Source organism: Diadema setosum, chromosome 1 (assembly GCF_964275005.1).
Source record: "Diadema setosum chromosome 1, eeDiaSeto1, whole genome shotgun sequence".
Lineage (NCBI taxonomy): Eukaryota > Metazoa > Echinodermata > Echinoidea > Diadematoida > Diadematidae > Diadema > Diadema setosum.
Genome location: NC_092685.1, coordinates 23,893,215 through 23,916,787, shown reverse-complemented (window position 1 = coordinate 23,916,787; position 23,573 = coordinate 23,893,215). Strand labels below are relative to the sequence as shown.

Below are 23,573 nucleotides of genomic sequence, written 5' to 3'. Positions count from 1 at the left end.
TTCTTCATAAAGTTTGACTCCTTCAAATTTCTGTTGTTTGATTGGTAAGCAGTGTCATGTGAAAAAAAAATCCATAATTTCTTGTGATGAAGCATTTTGAAGCAAAGTTTCAAAGTGATAGCTTCACAAAACCTTTGCATTGCACCTGTGTACCCTGAAATAAAAAGTGTTTGTGAGTTTGCGATCTGTCTCTCACACAACTCTACATGCATGCTGTCTATTGACTGGATTTGTGTCGAGAGGTTTTTTTTTTTTTTTTTTTTTTTTTTTTTGTCTTTCTAGGTCTGTGAAGAAAAATAATGAAGATGAGCTCACAGCACCAGTCTGGGGAGACAGAGATGAGAGGGCATGTCGAGAATGAGCAGACTTCAGCTGAGGAAAGAGTGGCATCCCGAGCATGTAACCAAGGCAACCCTGATGTGAAACGGCCAGTAGTATCCGCTGTTTTGCTGCCAAAGTGGGAACTGTTTCTCTATGCATTGGTGGTAGTAACCACCTATGGGTATGCCACGTACAGACTATTCAGAGAGTCTCAAGGTATGATTCTAACTGCAGTCATTATAATCATTACATTGCATTTGTTATTGTAATAATAATAATATTCCTATTATTCCTATGATTATTATTATTATTATTATTATTATTGTTATTATTATTATTACTTTTAATAATTGTTAGAAGTTATTATTATAGGTATCATTGTCAACATCATGATTCAACATTCTAAAACAATACAAAGTCAGTATATCTGTTGTATTAGGGATGTGCCAGGAAGAGCATGCCTGTTTGAAAAGTACTTGTGTGTCTTGATCCTTCCTTATTCTGGTATTCTTGAGCCATCAGGATACTGCAGTGAGCACTGCAACTACAAGCTGTGTACATGTTTTGATAGCCCTCAGTATTGGATTTGATGCTTGCCTAAAACATGCTTAGAAGGTTGTATGTTTTGTATTTGTCACTAAGGGATCTGATTTTTGTGGCATTTAAAGCCCCCATCCCTTCATATGTATTTTTTTTTCAAAGATCAAATTTTATTTCACATAATGATTTTCAATTAATAGGGCATGTTTGCAATACAGTACTTGATATTACAAGGAGATGTGTTTAAAGACAACTGCTAAGATGTCCTCAGGAAAACATTTTATGAGAAGTAGGCATTTGCTGTAATATGCAAAATCTTTATTCCAAATGCAGTTATAATAAACATAAATTTTTAGATCAGAATAAAAATTAAAAGAAAAATATTCAAGTCATACATTAAAAGAAGTGTTTAACCAAGTTGATATTTCAGTTCTGTAATCCAGATTTTTTTTTTTTTTTTTTTTTTTTATAGCATACTAGTACATCATATGAGTGAACATGCACCCAATTTTTTTTTTAAATCCTCGGTCATATTTCCTGAATTAGGGTTGATGTCTTCAAAATAAACATAAGTTAACAGACTCAAACAGCAAAAATGGAAGAACATTCTTGCTTCATAAGCTTTAGTACTGAGAGATAACTTGAATTAGATTTATCATGTACTTAGCTGTTGCAAGATGCTACCCTTGCATTCATTTATGTAGAAGTTTCTGAGTTCGTAAGTGACAAATTGGAAATCAAAAGGCGTGCACTAGAAGCTCAGGATGGTGATAATGATTTACAGTAGCTGTGTCAGGAATCTTTTTCCCTCTTACACTTCCCTCCTCCCATCCTGCAATAATTCATTCACAATAAACAGGAATTCATCCATCACATTGCCACTCGGTATGCATTGACTTGATCTGTTTCAAGCATGTAACTGCATAATGTACAGTTTTATCCCGAGTTTGAACACTGCAGACGGCTTTATACCTATAGTACATTAGCAAGACTCACTCCACTGTTTGTAGGATGAGATGAATTTGCTTGTCTTGTAATACAGAAATGATGGTTAAGGGGTTTCAAATGTGTGAACATCGACACCCTGTTCTGGAATGATAGCAGTTCAGAATCGTTGCTGTCCGCTCATCTTGTTCTACCTAGTTTGAATGATTCTTGATGATGTGAACATTGTGGTGTCATAGTTTTGTGCCCAGATCAGTGATTTTTACCCCCAGTGATGTCTATCGGTCCCAGACTTGAGTGATGTGACATCCTTGGCAGTCACTTTCTTGATTCTGGTGCAGGAATTGCCAGAGGATGGGATGCATGCCAAGTTAACAGTGTATAAAGTGATTACGTAACATAGCAGTCCGTCAGTCACAGACCCCACAGTGAGGGGCAGTCATTCAACTAATCATGCCTGAAAACTTTCCCATTTTCCTGTCCAAGATTTCCAGAGAAGGACAGCCACAGGAAATGGATATCTACAGCCAGGATGGAGTCTACTTGGGGATAGATATCAGGTATGTGTGAGCAAGTGCCTGTCTTTGGGTTTGGGAAACTTGGCAAAACTAATGTAGACCAAATCAACTGCCCACAAGCGTTCACTGTGGTTTAAAAGTGAACATAATGACACATGTGATAGTGAAAGAGGTTTTATAACAGTGGATGCTTTCAGACCAAACTCTTTGCTCTGCTGATTTGATACTTAAAACCAAATCTTACTAAAAGTAGATTAGAAAATTACTCCATCTGTGTTGGATGTTTACAAGAATATGTGGTATTTTCAAAAGTTTTTATGATGTGGGGGATATTCCAAATTCCAGAGACTACACATTTGTAAATTCTTTTCAATTATAGCACTTGCACAAAAGCACAGGGTCACTACAAATGTGATGACAACCCAACAGACAACAAGAAATGTATCGATGTAGTCTGTAGTCATCACCTGAATTTTTCCTAATTTTCAGTTTCTGAACATAGAAGTAAACTAGAAATGTCGCTTTGGCGACTGGTATGCCTCCGCCATAATGCATGATTTTCCCAATAGGTCTAGATAGTACATGTGGACACTGTGTGATTACATTTTCACAAAATTGGCAAAATATTGAAATGACAAGTTTGTCACAAATGTGTTGAATGTTCACCTTCCTTGACGTAGGTTTAATTGGATGAATAGGAGAGCATGTATCTAGGGATTTAAGGACTTTAACTTGACTTTGACCCATTCATACATTTAGGCATTGAGTAATTTTCAAGGTACAGGTGTGGAGAAAAAGTGCAATTTCTGAATTGAATAGTAAATTGTTACCATTTTCATCTGGCCCTTGACCCTAAAATTCATAAGATAATTACTTTCAGGTAGAACATGCATAATATGTACTAAGTTTCAAGGTAACTTGAGCCACTTCCGAGATATGGAGGAAAAAGTTAGTTCAGCACTTTCACTTGATCTTTGACCTTTTGACCTTTGAGGCAAAAAGAGAAAAAAAAAACTTTCCAGAGAATTTCTATTAGGTTACACACGCATACACCAAGTGTAAAAAAAATAACCCTGCTGGCATTGCATAAATATGAGGGTAATAGTAAAATTTTGAAGTCTTGCAATTGACCTTTGACCCCATGAACCCTACATTCTCTAGATAATCACTTCCAGTCAGTACATGTATATACTATGTTCCATGAAGATACCTTGAACAATTTTCCAAGATATGGAGAAAAAAAAAGAAGTTTTAATATTTCTACTTGACCTTTTGACCTTTGACCTTTGACCTCATGACCCAAACTTTCACCAGAGAATCTTAATTGGGTAATACATGTATACACTAAGTTTCAAGAAAATCTCTTCAGGCATTCAATAGATATGGTGGAAATAGTGAAATTTTATGTATTTGACCCTGACCTTTTGACCTTTGACCTTTGACCTCATGACCCAAACTTTCACCAGAGAATCTTAATTGGGTAAAACATGTATACACTAAGTTTCAAGAAAATATCTTCAGGCATTCAATAGATATGGTGGAAATAGTGAAATTTTATGTATTTGACCTTGACCTTTGACCTTGAGCATGTGCACCCAAAAGTTGAGAGGCACAACTTCACCCCCTAATACACATACATGCCAAGTTTCATTAGGATACCTCAACAGGTTTCGATAGTTACCTTGTCCACAAAATTCATTACGGACGGACGGAAGGACGGACGGACGGACAGACAACCCGAAAACATAATGCCTCCGGCACCACTTCGTGGCTGAGGCATAAAAACAAGTTCATAAAGAGTTGTCATGTTGGTCGTGTTTTCACTCTCTTTTAAATCAGTAAAAGGAATAAAAAAATAAATCTTTCCGTTTGCACAATTTTGTGCAAGTATTCTTCGCCATTCTCTTGCCGTTGCTTTGTTCTTTCATTGTTAATTTAAAATACACAGGAATTTCCTCTTTTGTTTAGTGTGTAGGAAAAGGCGAGTCTCTTAAAATAATATTTGTAATACAGTCCAAAGACTTTGATTTGTTGGAACTGAACCAGTATTTGAGTAAGATTTTAAACTTGTAAGAAGTGGCTTTCAAATTTTCGTATTGTTCTTTGGAGAGATCAGAACGCGGTCAGAGTTGATCAAGTCACTGCTGCCCACACGTTTTATACAGTTGATGTGTTCGTGGTACCTCAAGAATGATGTAGCATGCATTATACAACACCTATTTAGAATGTAGCTATCCGATTGGTCGATTGCCCATCACGTGACATTTAGAGAAAAGTTCCATCGCACGCTGTGGCTTTCACCCGTGCAATTTTGTTGGAGCAAAAATGGATAGTGCATGGCTGACATTACCCATTTCCATTGACTCCTGTGTTAAACTCGAGATTGATTTGGAGTTTTTGTTCCATTGCACGGCTCTGATGTCACAATGAACAAACGTTTGCAGCGCACGCTCAACAATTGCAAGGGCACTTACAAGTACGTACTTTTGTCACTCATTTTTGTAAACAACTTCGTTTCGCATACATACGTACACGGTGACTGGGACTGTGCGGCTACTCGTTCGTCTTTCAGGGAAAATGGTTGCCATTTTTGTGCTAAATTCAAGAATCTGTGTGGACCAAATCTGTTGACATTCGAGGTGCTGTATATAGAACAAATAGTGTATGGTCTTTACTCATGCAATGGAACAAGATTTCGCACTCGGTGAAAGATGAGGCGCACTATTCAACTCAGCTTCGCCTCGTTGAATAGAGCACCACTATCTTTCACCTCCTGCGAAATCTTGTACCATCGCACTCGTGACCATTCACTATTTGTATAATATCATCATCTCACTGATGCTTCCGAATGTTGTTGTTGGGGTTTTTTTTCTCGTATAAGTGGCACAATAACTTTATGGAAAAAAGAACAGCTTTATTGTTTCCATTCCTAGCTAACTGTCATATCAGTGGCTTACTTATTGCAATGCAGAATGAAAATGTGTCATATGTTACCTGTGCATCAAGGAAACATATAAATGACCTGTATTTATATTTATGCTTATGGAGAATAAACAGAAAAACAAAAGGAACATCATGAAATTCAATTATTCCCGCATTCACATTAGTCCCTGCATCGCGGGGAAAGTCCCGCGCCGCAGAACCTTCCCCTCTGAAACCATAGCGTGGATGCTCACTGGGACTTGTCCCCCATCCCCGCAAACAAGTCAGGTCTGGGGACAAAATTTGGAAGGGAGAGGGACCTTAGGTCACAGATAATAACACTCAGCTGTGTTCATCAAATGTGCGCATGCATGCAGTCTAGTTTCAAGTGGTAGGGCTCGCCCCAAGCCCCAATTGCCCCCGCTGCTCAGGGACAGTTGAGATAGCAGCGTGGACAGTCAGTCATAAATGAGATAAGATCACTGGTGACTGTCCCCGCAGCAACGGATTACGGGAAAGACTCTCAATCCACATGGACTAGATGGTGATTAGCTTGGCATGATGCCTCAGTTCATTTTAGATTAATGTCATTCTTCTTGGAAATTTTCTCTAATTTTGCATTCAATTTTGAGAGACAACAATTGGCATACTGAGCATAAACATTTTCGTTTAATGGATTGTGATTGACATGCAAAGCAATAAGGAAAATCAGGGGGAAGTAGCAGCCTGCAATCCTCTCGGCAGGAAGTGAACCGGAGAAAATCGATGTGGCCAGTTTCCTTCCTGATTCAATGCGTGTGCAGGATGAAATATCATATCTTGGTGAAATCAGACACCTGTCCAAGTGTTATATCAATAGATACCAAGGCTTTCAGTTACTATTAGATGGTAGATACGTACATACAGTACAAAGATAGTTAGATAGATAGAGAAGGAGAGAGAGAGAGAGAGAGAGATGTGTGTAGATATATATTTTCTCACAATTTACAGTAATAAAAACTAAATTTCACAATATAGATTTTTCTCTCTTTAAAGTCCATTAACAGCAAGAGGAGCATAAATGTGAAGATTAAAAGTGGTAGATTGTGGGAAAAAGGGGGGAAAAATGATGTTGAACATAGAAGAGAAATTATGGATAAGACATAGAAAAGATATCCTGTAATACTTGGTTTACAATGTCAACATTTCCTCAAAAGTAAATATGTGTGAAAACACATCTTGGACAACTTTCTCTGACAATAGGGAATTCAACATCACTGCTCGCTAAAGTGTAAGTGCATGGGGTAATTTAAAGACATTCAAGCCTGCCCTAGCAGCCACCTGTCTTTACCAGTCACCTGCTATATACAACCACTAAAAAAAAGCCATGTTGGAGACCTTGTCTATAGTGGACACTTGTCTAAAACAGCCCCTTTTCATCTCCTGTGCATGGCCGCTTTAGGCAAGATTTGAGTGAACTTGTGTAGTTTTTATGATATCAAGCACACGAAAGCTCATGCAAAAGAATATGTCTATTAACCCGTTGAGGACGAGTCCTGAGTATACTCGGGCAAGCGTCTATGGAAAATGTGTGTTGTAGCAAAATCAAATCGTCCTCAATGGGCTAACTTCTGGGGAATATATACAATGTGTATATGTGGCAGAGTTTTATTTGCAAATGCATTACATCAAGAGATTCAGTCGAAGAGAGTAAGGAGAAGTAGAACATTATGTGAATGCGAGAACAAAGTGAACCAATCTTGCGTTTCGTAAATCACACACACAAAAAAATATATGATTCTGCTGTGGTCCAGTCCACAAAGGATGACAGACACACAATACACACTTTAGTATGTTTCAGTGCACACCCCTACACTTCTTGATTTTCTTGGTTTGAATGCGTATTTTATAGCGGCAGCTGTTCATAAAATTTTTGTATTCCTGGCTGTCTCTACATTCTATTACATTTCATTTGTGATGCCAATTTGAATATGTGTACCTGTTCTTATGTCTGAATATGTTTTTATCGGAGTGACTGAAATAAATATGACATTTATAAATTGTATGTTTGAATACATTATTCATCAATGCATCCTCTTATGTTTGTTTATTTTACCCAATTTACAAATCAAACTGCGCAGGATATCATGCCACATGAGTGGAGCCACTGGAAACATTTCACCCTCAACCCGACTGCGCTTGCCGTCTACGCTGGTCACGTGACGGGGGGCTTTTTTTTTTCCAAATTCTCTCCTCGGGTGAGTCTTGGGCCTAAAACTACCGATTCAATGGTTTGAATGAGGAGACATTTTTTGTGTGATCTTTGGACTGGTAAAAATGTGTGTCCTAGTCATGAAGTCCTTATACAGTCCAACCTCTGTTATTCGGCCATGTCAGGACTGGTGCACCCATCTGGACAAAGCAATTTCTATCTCATTAATTTCAATATGTATATTTTCTGTTTTATATGAATCCCATGTGATTGACTGAAATCAAACTAGAAGTGAACCTGGATTTTTCTTTTTCTTTAAACCTGCACAGCACAGAAAATGGTTTCTCCTCATGTCTTCCCTGGCTGGTACAGCGGTCATCATCGGTCACATGGTGTTTCTTGCAATACTACTCCACGCCCTCCTGGCCTTTGTTGCCGTGTCCACTGGACGGGTGTGGGTGGTGTGGGCAGTGTGTCTATCACAACTGGCTTCCCTCATCAATCAAACTTCCTTGTCACTTCAGGTAAGTGTGTGTGTGTGTGTGCGTGTGTATGTGTGTGTTTGTGTGTGTGTGTGTCCCAATTATGTTTGTTATATGTTTGTTTGCTTGTGAATGTGTTTCTGAAATGGCAAATGTATTTAAGCAATTGTTCTTATTCTGGCATAATATAGGTTTGTATGCAAGCTGTGTGTGTGTGTGTTTGTGTGTTTGTTTGTTTGTGTGATTGTTTGTTTAACTCTCTTTAAAACCAAAACATAGTTCTCAGAAAGGCTTAAAATTCTTCCTTCCTCATTTGGAATTTGCTTGCAATACATTGAAAGAGTCTACCAAGAAACTTGTCTGGCTGACACAATTTGCCATGAAAATAAGTTGTTTAGGTGTATTTTGAGATCAAAAGTGTAAAATGATTTCAATTATATACCGAGTACATTTTTCTATCCCTAAGTGCCCTCCTCATTATTAAAGTAGGGGGCAGGTAAAATGTTATGTGATGATTGATCTTTCCTTTGTTAGCAATCATATTTCTCAGCAAGCTACATGTGATTGACTCTTGCATGGAACATTGGTAGATACTGCTGTGGCCAATTTGTCAAGTATCAATAATCGATTATAATAAATTAGGTAGCAACTACAATCACGTATCCTATCAGAATGTAGTACTTCTTGTGAAACTTTCTGACCAATATCTAACATTTTTGTTGTTACTCAAGTGAAATCGCAGTTAAACTTCACACATTTTGTCTGCAAAAGTGTCGCATTTTAGGGCAAATATTAATGGTTTTTGCAGGTGTATGGAAACTATACTTTACCTTTAATTTTTTTTTAATTCATCCTGGCAGATGAAGTTTATATTTGTGTGTTTGTTTTTCTTTTTTAATAAAAAAAAGTTTTGTACTTTGTAAGGGTTTATTTTCAGTTTACCCATTGTCAGTTTTCAATTAAAGTTGTTCCCATCCAAGCATTCTGACAGTGGTTTTTATCATTCAGTAGGTGGCCCTTCTGTGACTGCCAGAAATCTGGTTACTCCCAAGCATCCAGCAGCTCATACGTTCCCACATGTTTTCACATCACCATCCAGCTGTCCTTCATACCCAAGGATGATCCGCTCAGCCACAGCAAGTTTCTGATCTGCTTAGCATTCTGCAGCCTCCGTTTCATAGCCTTCGGCGCAGCCCATGCCAATAGACTGCCAAAGAAGGAAGCGGAAAAGAACGTCAGGGAGGATGGAAATGGAGGAGAAGAGGCGTGGACATTTTGGGATTTTCTACTGTATGTCTTCTATCTTCCAACAAGCGCACACGGACCCATTACTTCACCGAAGGGGTTTTTCCATCAGGTAAGACATTTCAGGTAGGGCCTTTGCAATATCTCTGCCTCGGTTTTCATTTTCACATTCTTGCATCACACAGATCACATGGCACTCAAGACAAAAACTTCGACATTGGAGTGATTGAGGTGAAACACATGACAATCAATTCAGTTCATCCCTGAAATGATGTGATGGCTTGGTAATGAGAAAATTCGAAACTGAGGTTGCTAGAGTGTTCCAGTGAACAGTAATTGAGATGGATGCCTTTAAAATGATTCTCTCACGTAGTCGTATATGCTGACTGATTTTCCTTTCCCCTTGTATGTGCTGGTATGGAATTCCTGTAAGTGCTGAAAGCAAAAAGTATGCAAAGAGAAAGTGAAACTGCAATGTATCAAGGCGATGTCCCCAGAAGAGCATGGCATCTTCCAATCAATCAAAACTTGTGCATTAGTAACCTGTCGCTGTCCGGTCCCGTGATAAAGGGCTTTTAGTTGTAAATGGGGCTATCATTATTTCATACTACATAACTAACTTTGCATGATGAAGCAGAGATACAGAAATGACATTAATGCAAACACTGAATTTGTTCGAACAATTATTTTCATTCAAGCAAGCCACAATCGCCATTCCGAAAGTAATCTGTATGGGTTAGATTTGTATCCGACTTTGGTTGCTGCTCTGAAAACCCAAGTGGCTGTGAGTGGATAAATGACCCCGCAGTTTTGTCTCAATGCTGCCTGGAATCCTGCCAAGGTCTTTCAATAGTGTACTTGGAATCACACGATTGTCATTTCAGTTTCCTAATCATTCAAAGGTATCGGTCGATCTTAGCTGAGAAACTTTTGCAAATGAATGCATCAAGCAAGTGCAGCATTTATTGGGGGCAGTTCATCAGAAGTCCATGTGTAATCTAGTCACACATACGAATATTCAATGTTTATGAGTGGGATGGTTCCAAATGTTAAATGAGTGTGCAAGTTTAACCATTCTATATAGAACGGCAAAACTTGCACCGAACATAATATTTGAATCGTAGCACTAATGATAAAACATTGAATATTTGTTTTATACAACACACGATATAGGCCTGATCTAGACCAAAGTAGATCTAACATTAAGCCTTTCTAGGAGGAGGACTAACAGTTTGGCCTAGATCTAGCTCTGGCTCTAGGTCTTGCTGGCAGCGCAAATGGGTGCGTGCATGCATCATTGCTTAAAATACGCAAGGTCAGTGTGTCCTATAACTTTAAATCTATTTCACTGCTGGCTCGCTTGATTTACCATTCAATAGATGTCTATTGCACTGCCAATATGAGTGAGCGTGGGATAGCTGATTCTTCTGAATGTCCTGTGACCCGCATTCATCTAATCAGATGGCAAGGATCTATACATGTGTTGTATAATTCTGGATGATGCTTGATCATGAGAATGAGAAAGATCATAGGAAGTTCAATAGAACAAATCCTGAAAGTGCAATGCCGCACAATATTCAAAGATGGCTTTTGTAAACAGAGTAAAATCAATTATGTAAAAGTGGAAATTTTCATGGTGTTGAAATTTTTGCTCATTTGACGCAACCAGAAACTAGTGCGAAAATAAAAACATGCAAATATTTTTGCTTGCCGTATGTTTCTGTACTTGGTGTCTTGATTCCGCGGAATTAAAAACACACGAGACTCTTCTCAACCGGCCAAGCGCGAAAAATTAGTCACACGAAAATATCCATTTTTACAGTAAGCAGATGGTAAAGGGTTACTTGCCCAATAGTCTTGGGAATCCAAAAACCCTGTTTGTTTCCAGGACTCAACAGACAGGAATACCAATGGCAAACACATTTGTGTATTTGTTGAGGTGATGATATCATAAACTCACAAATCTTCCTTTGACCTACAAAATATAATACCGATATAGATCTTCATTAGATTGAATTTCCCTTTCAAATATTTGATCATAAAGTTTAAGTTTGTATCCTTTGCATCAAATTTTTTGTGGTGTTATAATAATGTGGCAGTAATGACTTATTGTTTGTTGGTCACCAAAAGCATAAATATTCATCTTTTTAGAATTATTATTATCTCACAGGCAAAGTAGTGGGAAAGTCATGAGTTGAAGACATTATGACCTCAGCTAATTTCCATTATTGTGTGGTTTTGTCTGATATCACTTATCTGATGAAAACCTTTGAAAGTTAACATTTCATTGCTTTAAACATTTGGTGCCTCCCCCCCCCCCCCCCCCCCCCCGAACTGTGTGCTTCACACTATATGATAATTGCCACAGAATGACAGCTAGTGAAAGTAAGTTTTCTGAACAGGAATAGATTGTGTACATTTTCTTCTCGGGCCTACAGAACTTTGACACTATGTGTAGTAATGAGAGGATGTTTCCAGTGTACAACATCATTTTTTAAATACCTGCAAATAACTCGACCACATCAAATTTGTCTGATGTGAGTACAGTTCCAATGTTCCTTCTGTGCAGATTTGATTAATTTGATTAACATTTCTTGGTTTGTCAGCGGCCAGAAAACTTTATGATGCGAATACAGTTGTAATCAATCAGTCACAACAACTTGCCATGTCATTGCTAGTTGACTGTCACATGATTTTTAGAACTCTGTATTTGTTGTGTAGGCAGAACATCATTAGTGAGGGAGACGAGTAAAAGACACTTGAGAATGCCATCGTTTATCACGACCATGAGCACGCTGGATGATGAATGACATGTTCCTACTTTTAATAGATATCACTGTTTGTGTTTGCCGTTGACTTTCCGTGTTGTCACTCAAGGAAGAAGACGCAGTTCGCATGGACACTTTGTGCAGCAGTGCTGCCAGTGGAGTCTGTAAAGTGACGTTCCTAAACCATTTTGTCAAGTTTACTTTACCAGATAGGTCTTTTTTTTTAAGTGAGTAACTGCAATCCCCTTCCCTTTGTATTTTATGAATTTGCATGTATCTGGGATAAACAGTAATGTAGGTAGAGAAAGTATCAGCTTTTCAGCTATGATGATGATCATATCTGGGTTGACTAGACTCCTGTTGACTTGTACAGAGCATTGTCACTTTAGAAGTTGGAAAGTTTTGAGTTGATAACAGCGTCACTTCTGCTCATTTGCATAAGCGGTTATGACCAATCTTACAATTCTGTGAAAATGTGTGAAACTTACAAATTCTGCATATTTCTTCTTTTCTGTGAGATTTCCATGAATGGTTCCACCTGTTTGTTTGATTTGCTTGGTATTTTCATCATCGGCATGAATTGGCAATTTACACTTTGAAGAAGAGATGACTTGTGACATTAAAAACTACTTTGTCATTGTGATATATGAAAACAATCTTTACCATGGTTTTAGACATTGTATCTACATCAATAAGCCATCTGTTTTATGGATACCTTTGGCATTGAGAACTAAACTCTTGTTGTAGCTGTAAGCCAAATGTCCTTGTTTGAAGTCAATCGGCAAAACATCTATGGCAGCATGTCCATGGAATAGGACTGCAAACATTTACTTCTCTGTACCTCATTATTGCCCATCCAGATTAAACAGCCCTACTACCCACAGGATGAGAAGGGCGTGAGGTGGGTGTGTCTGCAGTGGCTCCGACCACTCCTCAATGCCATCTTCCTGGAATGGCTCCACCACTACCTCTACATCTCCACGTTCCTCAGCCTTCGGCGAAAGCTCAGCCAGCTCTCGGTGGTGGCGCTCAGTAAGTTGGCGCTTTAGCTTGTCTCCATCATGTCCCCTTTGAGCGCATGCCTGGAGAAACATTCGTCTTTCGGAGAGTTGCGGCTTTAAATCATGGGGGGAAACAGAAAGCGCCATCAAACATGCAAAGTATCATCTGAAACAGCAAATGCGGTTCCATTTATATCGGTCTACCATGATCCACAGATATCATTATAATTAGTCCTTTCATGTTCATATGAATTACATGTATGCTCCCATTGTATGAAGGTGAAACCAAAATTGAAGGATAAATTACTTGGACATTTTTGACAACTGGAAAGGTTCTACAGCAATGAAAAGTTCACTTGAAGTCAGATTTTAGTTCATGTGAGTGATCCAGAAATCATAATGCCATAATTAATGTAAGCATAGGTAATGATAGGACATGCACACTTATTTTCCAACATTGGAATTTTTTTCTTTAATTTTTGTTGGAATTTGATTCACAGTTTAATACATAATGCTTCTGGTCCCAATCTCTGTAGCACTTTAAAGCCTTTTAACCCGTTGAGGACGGTTTGATTTTGCTACAACACGCATTTCCCATAGACTCTTGCCCGAGTATACTCGGGACTCGTCCTCAACGGGTTAAAGTTGTTTTTACTGCAACTGCTTGACAATTGCCCATCAGGGACAAAAATACACACCAATTTTTCGATATTTTTGAGTAGGAGCCATGATAAAAATTATGAGCATACACACTTAGGTGGGATTCAAACCCATAACGTCCTGATTGCTACTGAGGCGTCATATCCACTGGACTACCAAGCTTCCGCCCGGTAGCCAGTGATGGTTCTGATCTCTTGTGGCAGCGCGTACTGCATATTTATTCAAATGATTCAAAATGGGCATATGTGTTTGACTGGGTTCTTTTTTGGAAAAGGGACACCAAAGTGCACTCCAGATTATTTTACATTTTAAGTATAATTCTTAATGTAATAGTTCTGACGCTTCAAATCTTGTCAAGCCCCATTCAGTTCTATTGAAATGTAAAATCTGTTTGTACATTCGGTACCATTAAAAATTTTTGATGTTTTGTAGGGAGGGGGTTAGATTGTGGGGCCATATGTGCAGCTCCTTTTCAGGGATTCTATACACTTAAATTAATCTCCTTAAAATCACTTTAATACCTGCTGTTCAATAATTCCTTTCTGTTTTGTTTTTTGTTTTTGTTTTGTTTTTTTCTCTCTAGTTGCCCTGGGTGAATGGGTCATACTCATCTTTCAGATCCAGTACATGGTGTACTATGGTTTTGCCAAAGCCCTTGCCATATTTGACGGAGTTCTGCTACCAGCCCTGCCAATTTGCTTTCAGACGATAACTTCCTTTCACGACGGATGGAGGTAGGCCGAACATTTTGCAAAATACTTTGTGTTTGAAATGTCAATTTTGAAAATATCGAGAATTTGGAATGTTTGTGTATGAGCATCGTTTCAGAGAATGAAGTTGATGTGATTTTCTTATGCCAGCTATGATATATTACAGTTTGATATCAGTCACCAAAATACGGGGAACCTGAGATTTTTCCTTAAAAATCTGCACTTGATGACATCGTGCAAGGAGACTTATCAGTAATGTTTATGAAAATGGCAACATAATTGTGATTGATTATTTCTGTATTGATATTGCTTCCTGAAATCTGTTTAAAGTTATTTCAGACTTTCAGATGGAATTCTTATTGTACAGTTGAGCAACTGTGAGAAACATAAATTCATATACCGTGGTTGGACCTTTTTCTTAGGAATAATTTCGGTTATTGTACAAGTAGATACTCAGTATTCAAGGGTAGGTTTACCCAGGGAGAGGTACAAGTTTTTGTTTTCATTGCCTCATCTGTTTAAATTCATTATGTTGGGCTTTTTCCCTTAAAATTTCGTAGGACATTTTCCAGTACCTCACATTTCATTTGAAACTGCACCAAATCTGCATGCACATCTTCATCTGAACACATTGATTATGATGAAGTGTTTCTCTCTATGTTGTGGTTGTGGTCAGTGTTACCGAGAGTGACTGTCGGATCATTAAATTCATGTGAACATGAATTGTTGTTTTTATCCAAGCGAGGGATAAAACTTTATCTTTATCGTAATCAGGATTTTATGGTGTTGAAAAGTCATCTACAAAACTCATCACATTATCTAATGATTTGGTTCACCTTATATGTCTTGTCAGGTATTTTGACAGAGGAGAGCACCAGTTCATCTTGAGGTACGTTCAGACATGTCATCATTTTGGGCCTGTGGGACTATGGAGTGTGTGTGTATGTGTAAATCATATTCAGGGATGATTTGCCAGTCTGCTTTTGTCATTATATTGGGTGTGCCTCATGCAGCATTATCATCTTATATTTAAGTATGTATTTTTGTTCTGATACATGATGCTTATGATTCCTCTAATGGACAGGAACATCTACATCCCCGTCGGGGGATCGCAGCACGGTGCGCTGAGACGATCCTTGGCCCTTGCGACGTGTTTTGCCTTCAGCTGCTTCTGGCACGGCGGCGGCCCCAACATCGTAGCGATGATGGGGATGCATGTTGTGGGAATCCAGTGCGAGGTGTCTGCACCCGTCCTGCTGAAGAAACTGGGCATCGCCCAACTGGTAAAAGCAAAAACAGAAGCAAAGCAAAGCAAAAAACAAAACAAAACAAAACAAAACAAAAAACAGAGAGTGCACTCTAAGGCTGCAGTCACACTATGCGAAACTATATGTAGTATACTTCTCAATTACTATCAGAAGTTTTGGCATGTGATAATACACTGTACCACAGACTAATTTAGTGCAGTTCAAGTGATGCAAAACTACCCACAGATTAGGTCTTTAACATGCATGCCCCACAAAGGGAAAATTGTATGCCCTCCAGAGTCTGAAATATGCAAACGTGTAACAGCTTACAAAAGAATACACAATGCGCATGAACAACATGAAATGGATATCGTCCAGTGACAAACCTCTTGAAGTTTCATCTTAGGAGGTCACACTACACAAAACAAAGCATTCATTGTTTTGCAAGAAGAGAGGAAGTTCCCAAGTGCATGCAGGGAGTTTTGTTGGGAAATTTTGCCGGTAACTCCTCAAGAGATCTGCTTGCACACTGTCCAGATTACGTGAAGCGAAATACTGGGTAGTGAAACAATGCATATAGTTTCAGTGTTACCAAGGCTGATTTTATGTTGATGAATGCAGTCACATGCTATCCCAAGTGAGGCCAATCGGGCCTGTAGCATTATTCTAATTTATTAGAATCATAATCAAACTAGAGAAGCACTCTGAGAGCGCAGACCTCCGCCAAACAGCTCATTTCCACCATTGATCTTGTTCTTCCATGGAGGTCAGTGATATCCACCCATACGCATGAATGCTGAAAATTGCCTGATTTCCCAATATAGAAGCCTTTTGTTACGTCAACTTCCAGCTGCGTGGGGCGCCTTGCCCTAGCAGAAACTAGAGTGCGCACTTTATTGACCGTATGCAAACATAAAAAAATGCGCAGGTTGAACTCCCAAGTTTATTGTGACCCTACCTGCCAAAATATCCAAAATCCTTCATAAAATCCATAATATTTCCAGGATGTCTACCAAAATGCAAGTATCTGTTCCTTGTGTCATTCTCAACCTTTTCTGTATGTTTCATCCAAATCAATTCACAACTTTTTGAGTTATTTTGCACATGAACAAACAAACAAATGCTGATGGAAACATAACCTCCTCCCTTGGCGGAGGTGAAAACTATGAAACCTGTGTATCATATGCACAATACATAACTTGCACTGATATCAAACCACAAGGTGAAGCAGACACAGCAACAAATCCAAAACCCCAACTGTCACTACACTCGAGCTGACTACACTTATATGTGTTGTGGTGGGAACTCCTTTGCTGCGTTCAGTCGATGGCAAAGGCTTTGTATCAAAAGTCAGCATCACCAGCAATCAGTGGGCTCATTCAAATAAAGTAGGATGGGCGTTATTTGCACGTCTGCTTACCAAATTTTAAAAGAAGATAAAGAGCATGTTGGACGAGTCATTATTTCTAGTCGCTTTTAGATCAACTAGCTCAAAACCCTGTGAGACATGTTATGGTTATTAATACTAATGACTGAATCGTCCTCTGCAGTCTCATTGAGATGAATGCATTTTCGTATGTATGATAGTCTCATAATAGGAGCCAAACATGGTTGTAATGCAAATACATACTAGTTCACACATGCCCCCCAAAAATAATAAAAAAATGTATGTGATGCATGACATATGTGACCCGCTACAACAAAACGATCCTAAAGTCGCTGACGGGCGAGCCAAGCATGGCCCAGAAAAATGCTTTTTTTCAGGCCTGTCCTTTGATCATTTAGCTTCAAAATTTCGGCAGATGATAGAAGATACATTAGACTACAGAATTATATCAAAAACAGAAATCTGAACGTTTTGACAGATTTTGGTGATCTGACTTCAAACTCGATTTTCACGGCTCACCCGTCAGCGACTTTAGGATCCTTTTGTTGTAGCGGGTCACATATGTTCATCCTATACAATGCTGTCTGTGTTTGACTTAGCAATGCATAAAAGTAGAGCTGCCATCCAATATATGTTTATAATACTTAATTATCTTTGCTTTCCTGTGAAGATACAAAAATATGTGCTTGATTTTTGAAACCAGAAATATGTTATTTTTGATATCTGATGTAGCATGCCATTGCTCTGCAGAGGTTGACAGCCCGTGTAAAAGGTGTTCATAAATTACTATTTGTTCACCCCCTCCCCCACCCCAAGGTCAGCCAGCACTGTTCTACCCTCACTCAGCGCAGGATTAGAGGCCTGGTGGCCGGTGCCAAATACCCACTGCTGGTCTGGACCTTGCTTCTCTTCCTGGAGGGCTTCTCCACTGCTGCCATTTTTGTTAGGAGAATCTTTGGAGAAGGTCAGCACACACAGTTTGTTACTGCTTGGAGTGTGATGGGGGCTTTTTGCTCTATTCATTGTACTTATTTGCGAGAATCAGGTAATATTGTAAAAGTGGAGATTTTTGTGCATTTTGCTCGACATGAATTAGCACAAAGATATATTGTGCACAAATTGTTTCCTTGGTATACATAGTACCATTTTACATTTTTGATTTCAAGTTGGGTGTATTGTAGGGGTATAACTGCCAGGTATTTATAGCTGTCTTCATGTTCTCTAGTCCTGTAGCGTGAGTGAATTTTGCTGCCATAATGCTGACCAGTTACCTTTCAGCGTAGTATGTGTTGCCAAAATCTGAGCTGCCAGGACAGCAGTGAGCAGTTTGAAGTGTTTGCTCAATCGTGATTGTCTGTTAAATTCAAGACAATCAAAATTCATCTTTCCTGGCCGAGCACAGAAAATTACTTTCTAGAATGTTTCTGCTGTTAAGGTAATTGTATGCATTTTACTAGGAGAGGGTGTGTGAGTGATCCTCCGCATAACTGACTACAGTGGAGGCAATGAGACAAATGCTAGTAATGCCTTCCGTTGGAACACTGAGTTAGGTATCTTGTAAACACTAACACCTCTGTCTTGAGTGTGAACACTGACCATAATGGAAATACCTGAATATTTGTAGTTCCTTTCCTTCCCCGGAAAGTGTATTTGCTTACCAGTATTTCATAAGTCGCTATATTGCTTGTTCTATTAATGGTTTTTGTGATAGCATGCTTCTTGGCTTTGCTCTTGTTTCATCAAACATTTGTGTACCAGTACCTTTGCAATGGGTAACAAAGTACAGATAACTGTAAAAGAACAGAAGAAACAAGAATAATGAGCATGTTAATGGCTAAAATTAATTGGGGAATTTGAAGTGGGGAATTAGAAGAAGTGAAAGAGGAAATTCAGGAAGAACAACTTGAAACTTTTATGTATTGATTATCCTGTTTAATGTAGTACCCACTTTCACTTCACTACGTGAGGAAGTAATTACTTTCAACATTCTTAACCGCCTTTATTAACTTTTCTGCCAATGCAGAGGCATACTGGGTGGTTCCCAGTCTGGTAGCCGTTCACTACTGCAGCTTGCAGGTGGTGGAGGAGCTGAACCAGCGATGGGGCAGGAACTACCTCCACAAGAAACTCTACATGGACGCTCCAAGTGTAGCAGACGAGGAGGTCAGGGACAGACACGCAGACACACAGACGGCGGACAGACAGACAGAGTGAGATGAGAGATGGACGAGAGAACTGTCCCTGTGAGTGGAGTGAAAGTAAATGATGAACAAAAATTTTGGATGTATTGTTTATGTGATACACAAGGAGGCCTGTTTTAGATGTAAAGCTTCTTTGGAGTGATTCATGTAACATCTAATGTAATGAAGTCAAAAAGGATGGTTGAGTTTTCAGATCTTAGCAGAATCTTTGTCAGAGGCAAAGTGACAAACATATACACGTTAAGCGGACATATATCGTCAATGGTCACACAAACCAACGAATCGGTCCCTCTGTGAAAAACGCATCTGAAATTTAGGTGGGTTTCAAATGCCCTTTTCTAATACATTTAAACTCGCCTAAGTCGATGTCGCATATGTCGAATAATCGCGCAAGTCGAAGATTTTAAAAAGTCCCGATTTTTCCCCATTGACTTACGTGTATTAATTCACTCACAAGTCGAATTTTTTTAAGTCGAATACTCGCCTAAGTCGATGAAATTCCAAGAACACTTTCATGGAAAAACCATTGAATTCACTGTGCCTAAGTCGAATAAGATTTTATTGTGTAATAAATCACTGTCAAAATCACGAGACGCCAGTTTTTGTTTACATACAGTATATACAAAAAGAAACTTTGCGTTAATAAACATTAACGTTTCATTAACGCAAGCGGTTTCACCTGAATCGTTATTAACGCCAACTAATGATCGGGAAAATTAACGTTTGTAGTAACGATGAGTAACGATCCCAAGCGCAAATTAACGATGTTTCGTTGACATTAACAATAGGTAACGCAAGAACTCACGCGAGATTTTGGTTTCCGTTACCCAGACCTGGTAGCCCCTGCCGAGTGTAGCGATCTATGCCTTATATACTTAGCGTTAGCGGAGCCTTTTCGCAAATCGAATCACGATTTCGCGAATGGTTAATATACGACCGGGGTCACCAAAAACGCACGGCGGGCCACCAAAAAAAGAAAAGAAAAAAAGCCGGATGTTTGCCTTCAGTTTTGGAAATGAACAGCGGTAACAATCGGCTCCATAAGATGGTAGAATAAATGTCAGATGTTTGCTCTTATTTTTGGAAGTGAATAACGGCAATATTCAATGTGGATAAAGTGTCTTGCTGAAGGGCAAATATCGGGCACACCGCTCCAGCTCTCGGCTCCAGAGTAGACAACATACATGTACATTATACATGTGTACGCGTGGTGTAACTGTAAGTCGATTTTTTCGACTTACGCACAAGTCGAAACTCGCCTTAGTCGATGTGTTTTGCTCAGTCCCGAGAAGATCGACTTATGCGAGTTTAACTGTACTTGTATGTTGAAAAAGAACATGTCTAGTAAGAATGCCTTGCAATTCTAGCGCTCAATTCGATGTTAGCTTAAACCCAATACAGCCGAAGGTTTTATCATTTCAATCAACGAAAAGTGGACGTGGTCACATGCACAGTGGTAAATTTAGTGATTCAATGGTTAATTTCACTGTACAGCTAATGTGCACAGTCTCCAAACCATAAAATCACTTCAGTTCAACAGTTCTGTGATTGCACTTTTAACGTGCGCAATCACCAAGTTCAAATTGAATCAGGATGTCGCACACATCAGTGGAGCCTTCTTTGCTTTCTCTTTCACTATTTTACGGGACTACATGAGGGCAGCATTAAAGGATGATGCAATACAAAGGCACAGCTAATAGTTTATCACTTGCAGATAAGATGATCATTACTGATCCTCCTTTTATATATGTATATATAATACTTTTTTTCTGCCTTCAAGGGCTCTTTTCCTCTCAGGAAACTATAGTCAGTCATGATTTCTTCTCCTGGGAGGATACTTCTGTTTAAAAAAAAAAAGAGAGAGAGAAAAAAAAATATAATGAATATTCCACTACACAGAGTTCCAGAAGAACTTGATATACATTATAAGCAAATAGGTGGAAGAGAGTTTGAATACCTTCAACTGATCACAGGGATCATATCGAAAACTTTTGCCCTAATTCCTACAGAAAATCCCCAGGTTCACACCGAACAGACGCTTGAACAAAGGGAAATGCATGTGTGACGCTTCCTTAGCCAGGGCTCCACACTAACTTTTTTTTTTTTGGTGGCCCGATGGGGCCACCAAAATCATTTTTGGACTTTTTTGAAATTTGGTGGCCCGACTCTCATTTTTGGTGGCCCCAGGCCACCGGGCCACCGTTAGTGTCGAGCCCTGCCTTAGCTCAATACAGTATATTAACTTCTGCCAAAAAAGCACAGGTGTGGTTTCTCTCTGACTTTGATTACTCTTTCCTCGGCATTCAATTCCCTGCGGGTTCCGAGATTGATAATCTTCCCAGCCGCTGACCATCAGTGGGTTCTGCTGTGCTATCAATACTGTAAAATAGACAATTGAAATGAACTGATAGAGAAAAGTGACACATCACCAAAGTTGAGGCACTACCATATTCTGACATGAAAGTGAGCAACAAGGTACTGATGGATAGATTCTGATTGTGACGAAAGGAACAGAGAGAAGCAATTTGAAGATTTGAGTGTGATTTATCAATATCAGCGGCAGTATTTGATGTTTGACTTGTCTCAAGCAGAGAAAGAGTAAAGCATGTTCCTACATCTGTAGTTGATGATATTAAACATTAGATAGTGTTGTAGCACTCCTACCCTGGCCGGAGATGCCAAGAATTGGCGGGGAGTAAGCGCTATTGGTATACTATACTAATTAAGAATATTGCAAGGGGATAGCTTACACTTACAGTTTTGTGTAATTGTGAGCAGCTGCTCACCAAGGATTGGAGACGAAGGACGGGGCACAGTAAAGGTTGTGGGGATGCTATGTTATCTAGTCCTGAGTCTCATGTCTGTCTGTCTCTCTGTCTCTGTTTTGCCCTCCAAGTGAACTTTCTGTGCGTGCTACCGGAGCGTGCATGCGCGTTTGTTGGGTTTTGTGCTGTCCATCAGCCTGTGCTGGCACATATGCCACTTTATACCGGAGGGTATTGACCGATTCGGGTTCGTTGAGGGCAGCAGACATTTTATGGCACTGGGTGCAGCCATGAGCTCAAATTGCGGTGTCTCAGCCGACCCCCCCTGCTCTCCCCCACCCCACGGGCAACATGTTTATCGCGCACTTGTAACAAAGGTTCGCGCACTAAGCAAGCATTCGCGCACTCAGTACGAGACGCCCATTGGCTAAAACAACCATGCATCAGTTTCTCATTAAGCGCGCGTGAGAGGGGTGGGGAGAGAGAAGGGGGGGTCGGCTGAGACACCGCAGTAATGGCGCTGCCCATGCCAAAAATACACATAGCGCGTCACAGAATCGGTCAATACAGCTGTATGACCAATCCCAATACTATAGTGTATGTGTGGCGATGGACAGTGCTACGCTGCAATGCACCGGTAAATATATTATGTACTGCCGCACCGGTATTGGCTTGTTATTCCTGGTGGCAGATATTTAACGGCCAACCATACATATTATATACTCCTGGTGGCAGATATAATCGCCATCCATACAACCAAACCGAGCGCTGAGCACGAAGTTTGACCTGTTTTACTATAGTGTTTTACTCCATTATTCTACTCTTAAAAATTTAGGAATATTGGATCGCTGCCATGAGGTCAATGCAGTGTACTGTACCTTGTGCTGAAAAAGCACAGGTGTGGTTTCTCTTGAAGTTTTACCCCTTTTTCCTTGTCATCAAGTTCTTTTTGGTTCCCATGGTTGATGAGACTGCCCAGCTTTTGACCTTCTTTAGCTTCTGCTGTGCTATCAATACTGTAGAATAGAACATTGAAATGAACTGATAGAGAAAATCGACATATCACCAAAGTTAAGGCAATAACCTCATTCTGATGTAGGAATGAGCAATGAGGTACTGATGGATGGATTCTGATTGTGCAGAAGGAATGTAAAGAAGCAATTTTAAAATTTGAGAGTGATTTATGAATACCGGCAGCATTTCATGTTGGCTTATCTCAAGCAGAGAGTGAGTAAAGCATGTACATGTACCTACATTTGTAGTTGATAATTAAACACTTTAAAAGTGTTTTACTCCATTATTTTGCATCAAAATTTGTGGAATATGGGATCACTGCCTTGGGTTCAACACAGTGTCCTCTACCTTATGCTAAAAAAGAACAGGTGTGGTTTGGGTCTCTGGGGCCTTGATTACTCCTGCCGTGGCATCCATTTCTCTCTAAGCCACTTCTCTCTAATATGGGGGGGGGGGGGGGGATCTGATGTTGCTGTCATATATTGGAGGACATCCTCCGTTTCATCCAATTTCAGAGTCTGACTTCTCTACGTCTGCATCACAGTTGTAAAGGAATTTGACATGTCTAAATGCACTGTGATACTAATAGACACCAACATTGCATGGAAAGCGTATTTCAAAAAGCAACAATTGAATTGGCAAGAAAATAAGAATGT

General features: G+C 39.4%; 1 protein-coding gene across 1 annotated transcript; it reads left to right on the top strand.

Annotated features, from left to right (window-relative positions):
* The first annotated feature begins 305 nt into the window (after positions 1-305).
* On the top strand, positions 306-19,265 carry LOC140226766 (protein-cysteine N-palmitoyltransferase HHAT-like). The gene is made up of 11 exons (XM_072307227.1): positions 306-537; positions 2,293-2,366; positions 7,367-7,483; positions 7,767-7,961; positions 9,019-9,276; positions 12,793-12,964; positions 14,177-14,327; positions 15,157-15,192; positions 15,388-15,586; positions 17,754-17,901; positions 18,961-19,265. Exons 1-11 carry the CDS (start codon positions 306-308, stop codon positions 19,149-19,151), a joined length of 1,773 nt encoding a protein of 590 aa, XP_072163328.1. The 3' UTR covers positions 19,152-19,265.
* Positions 19,266-23,573: the final 4,308 nt, after the last annotated feature.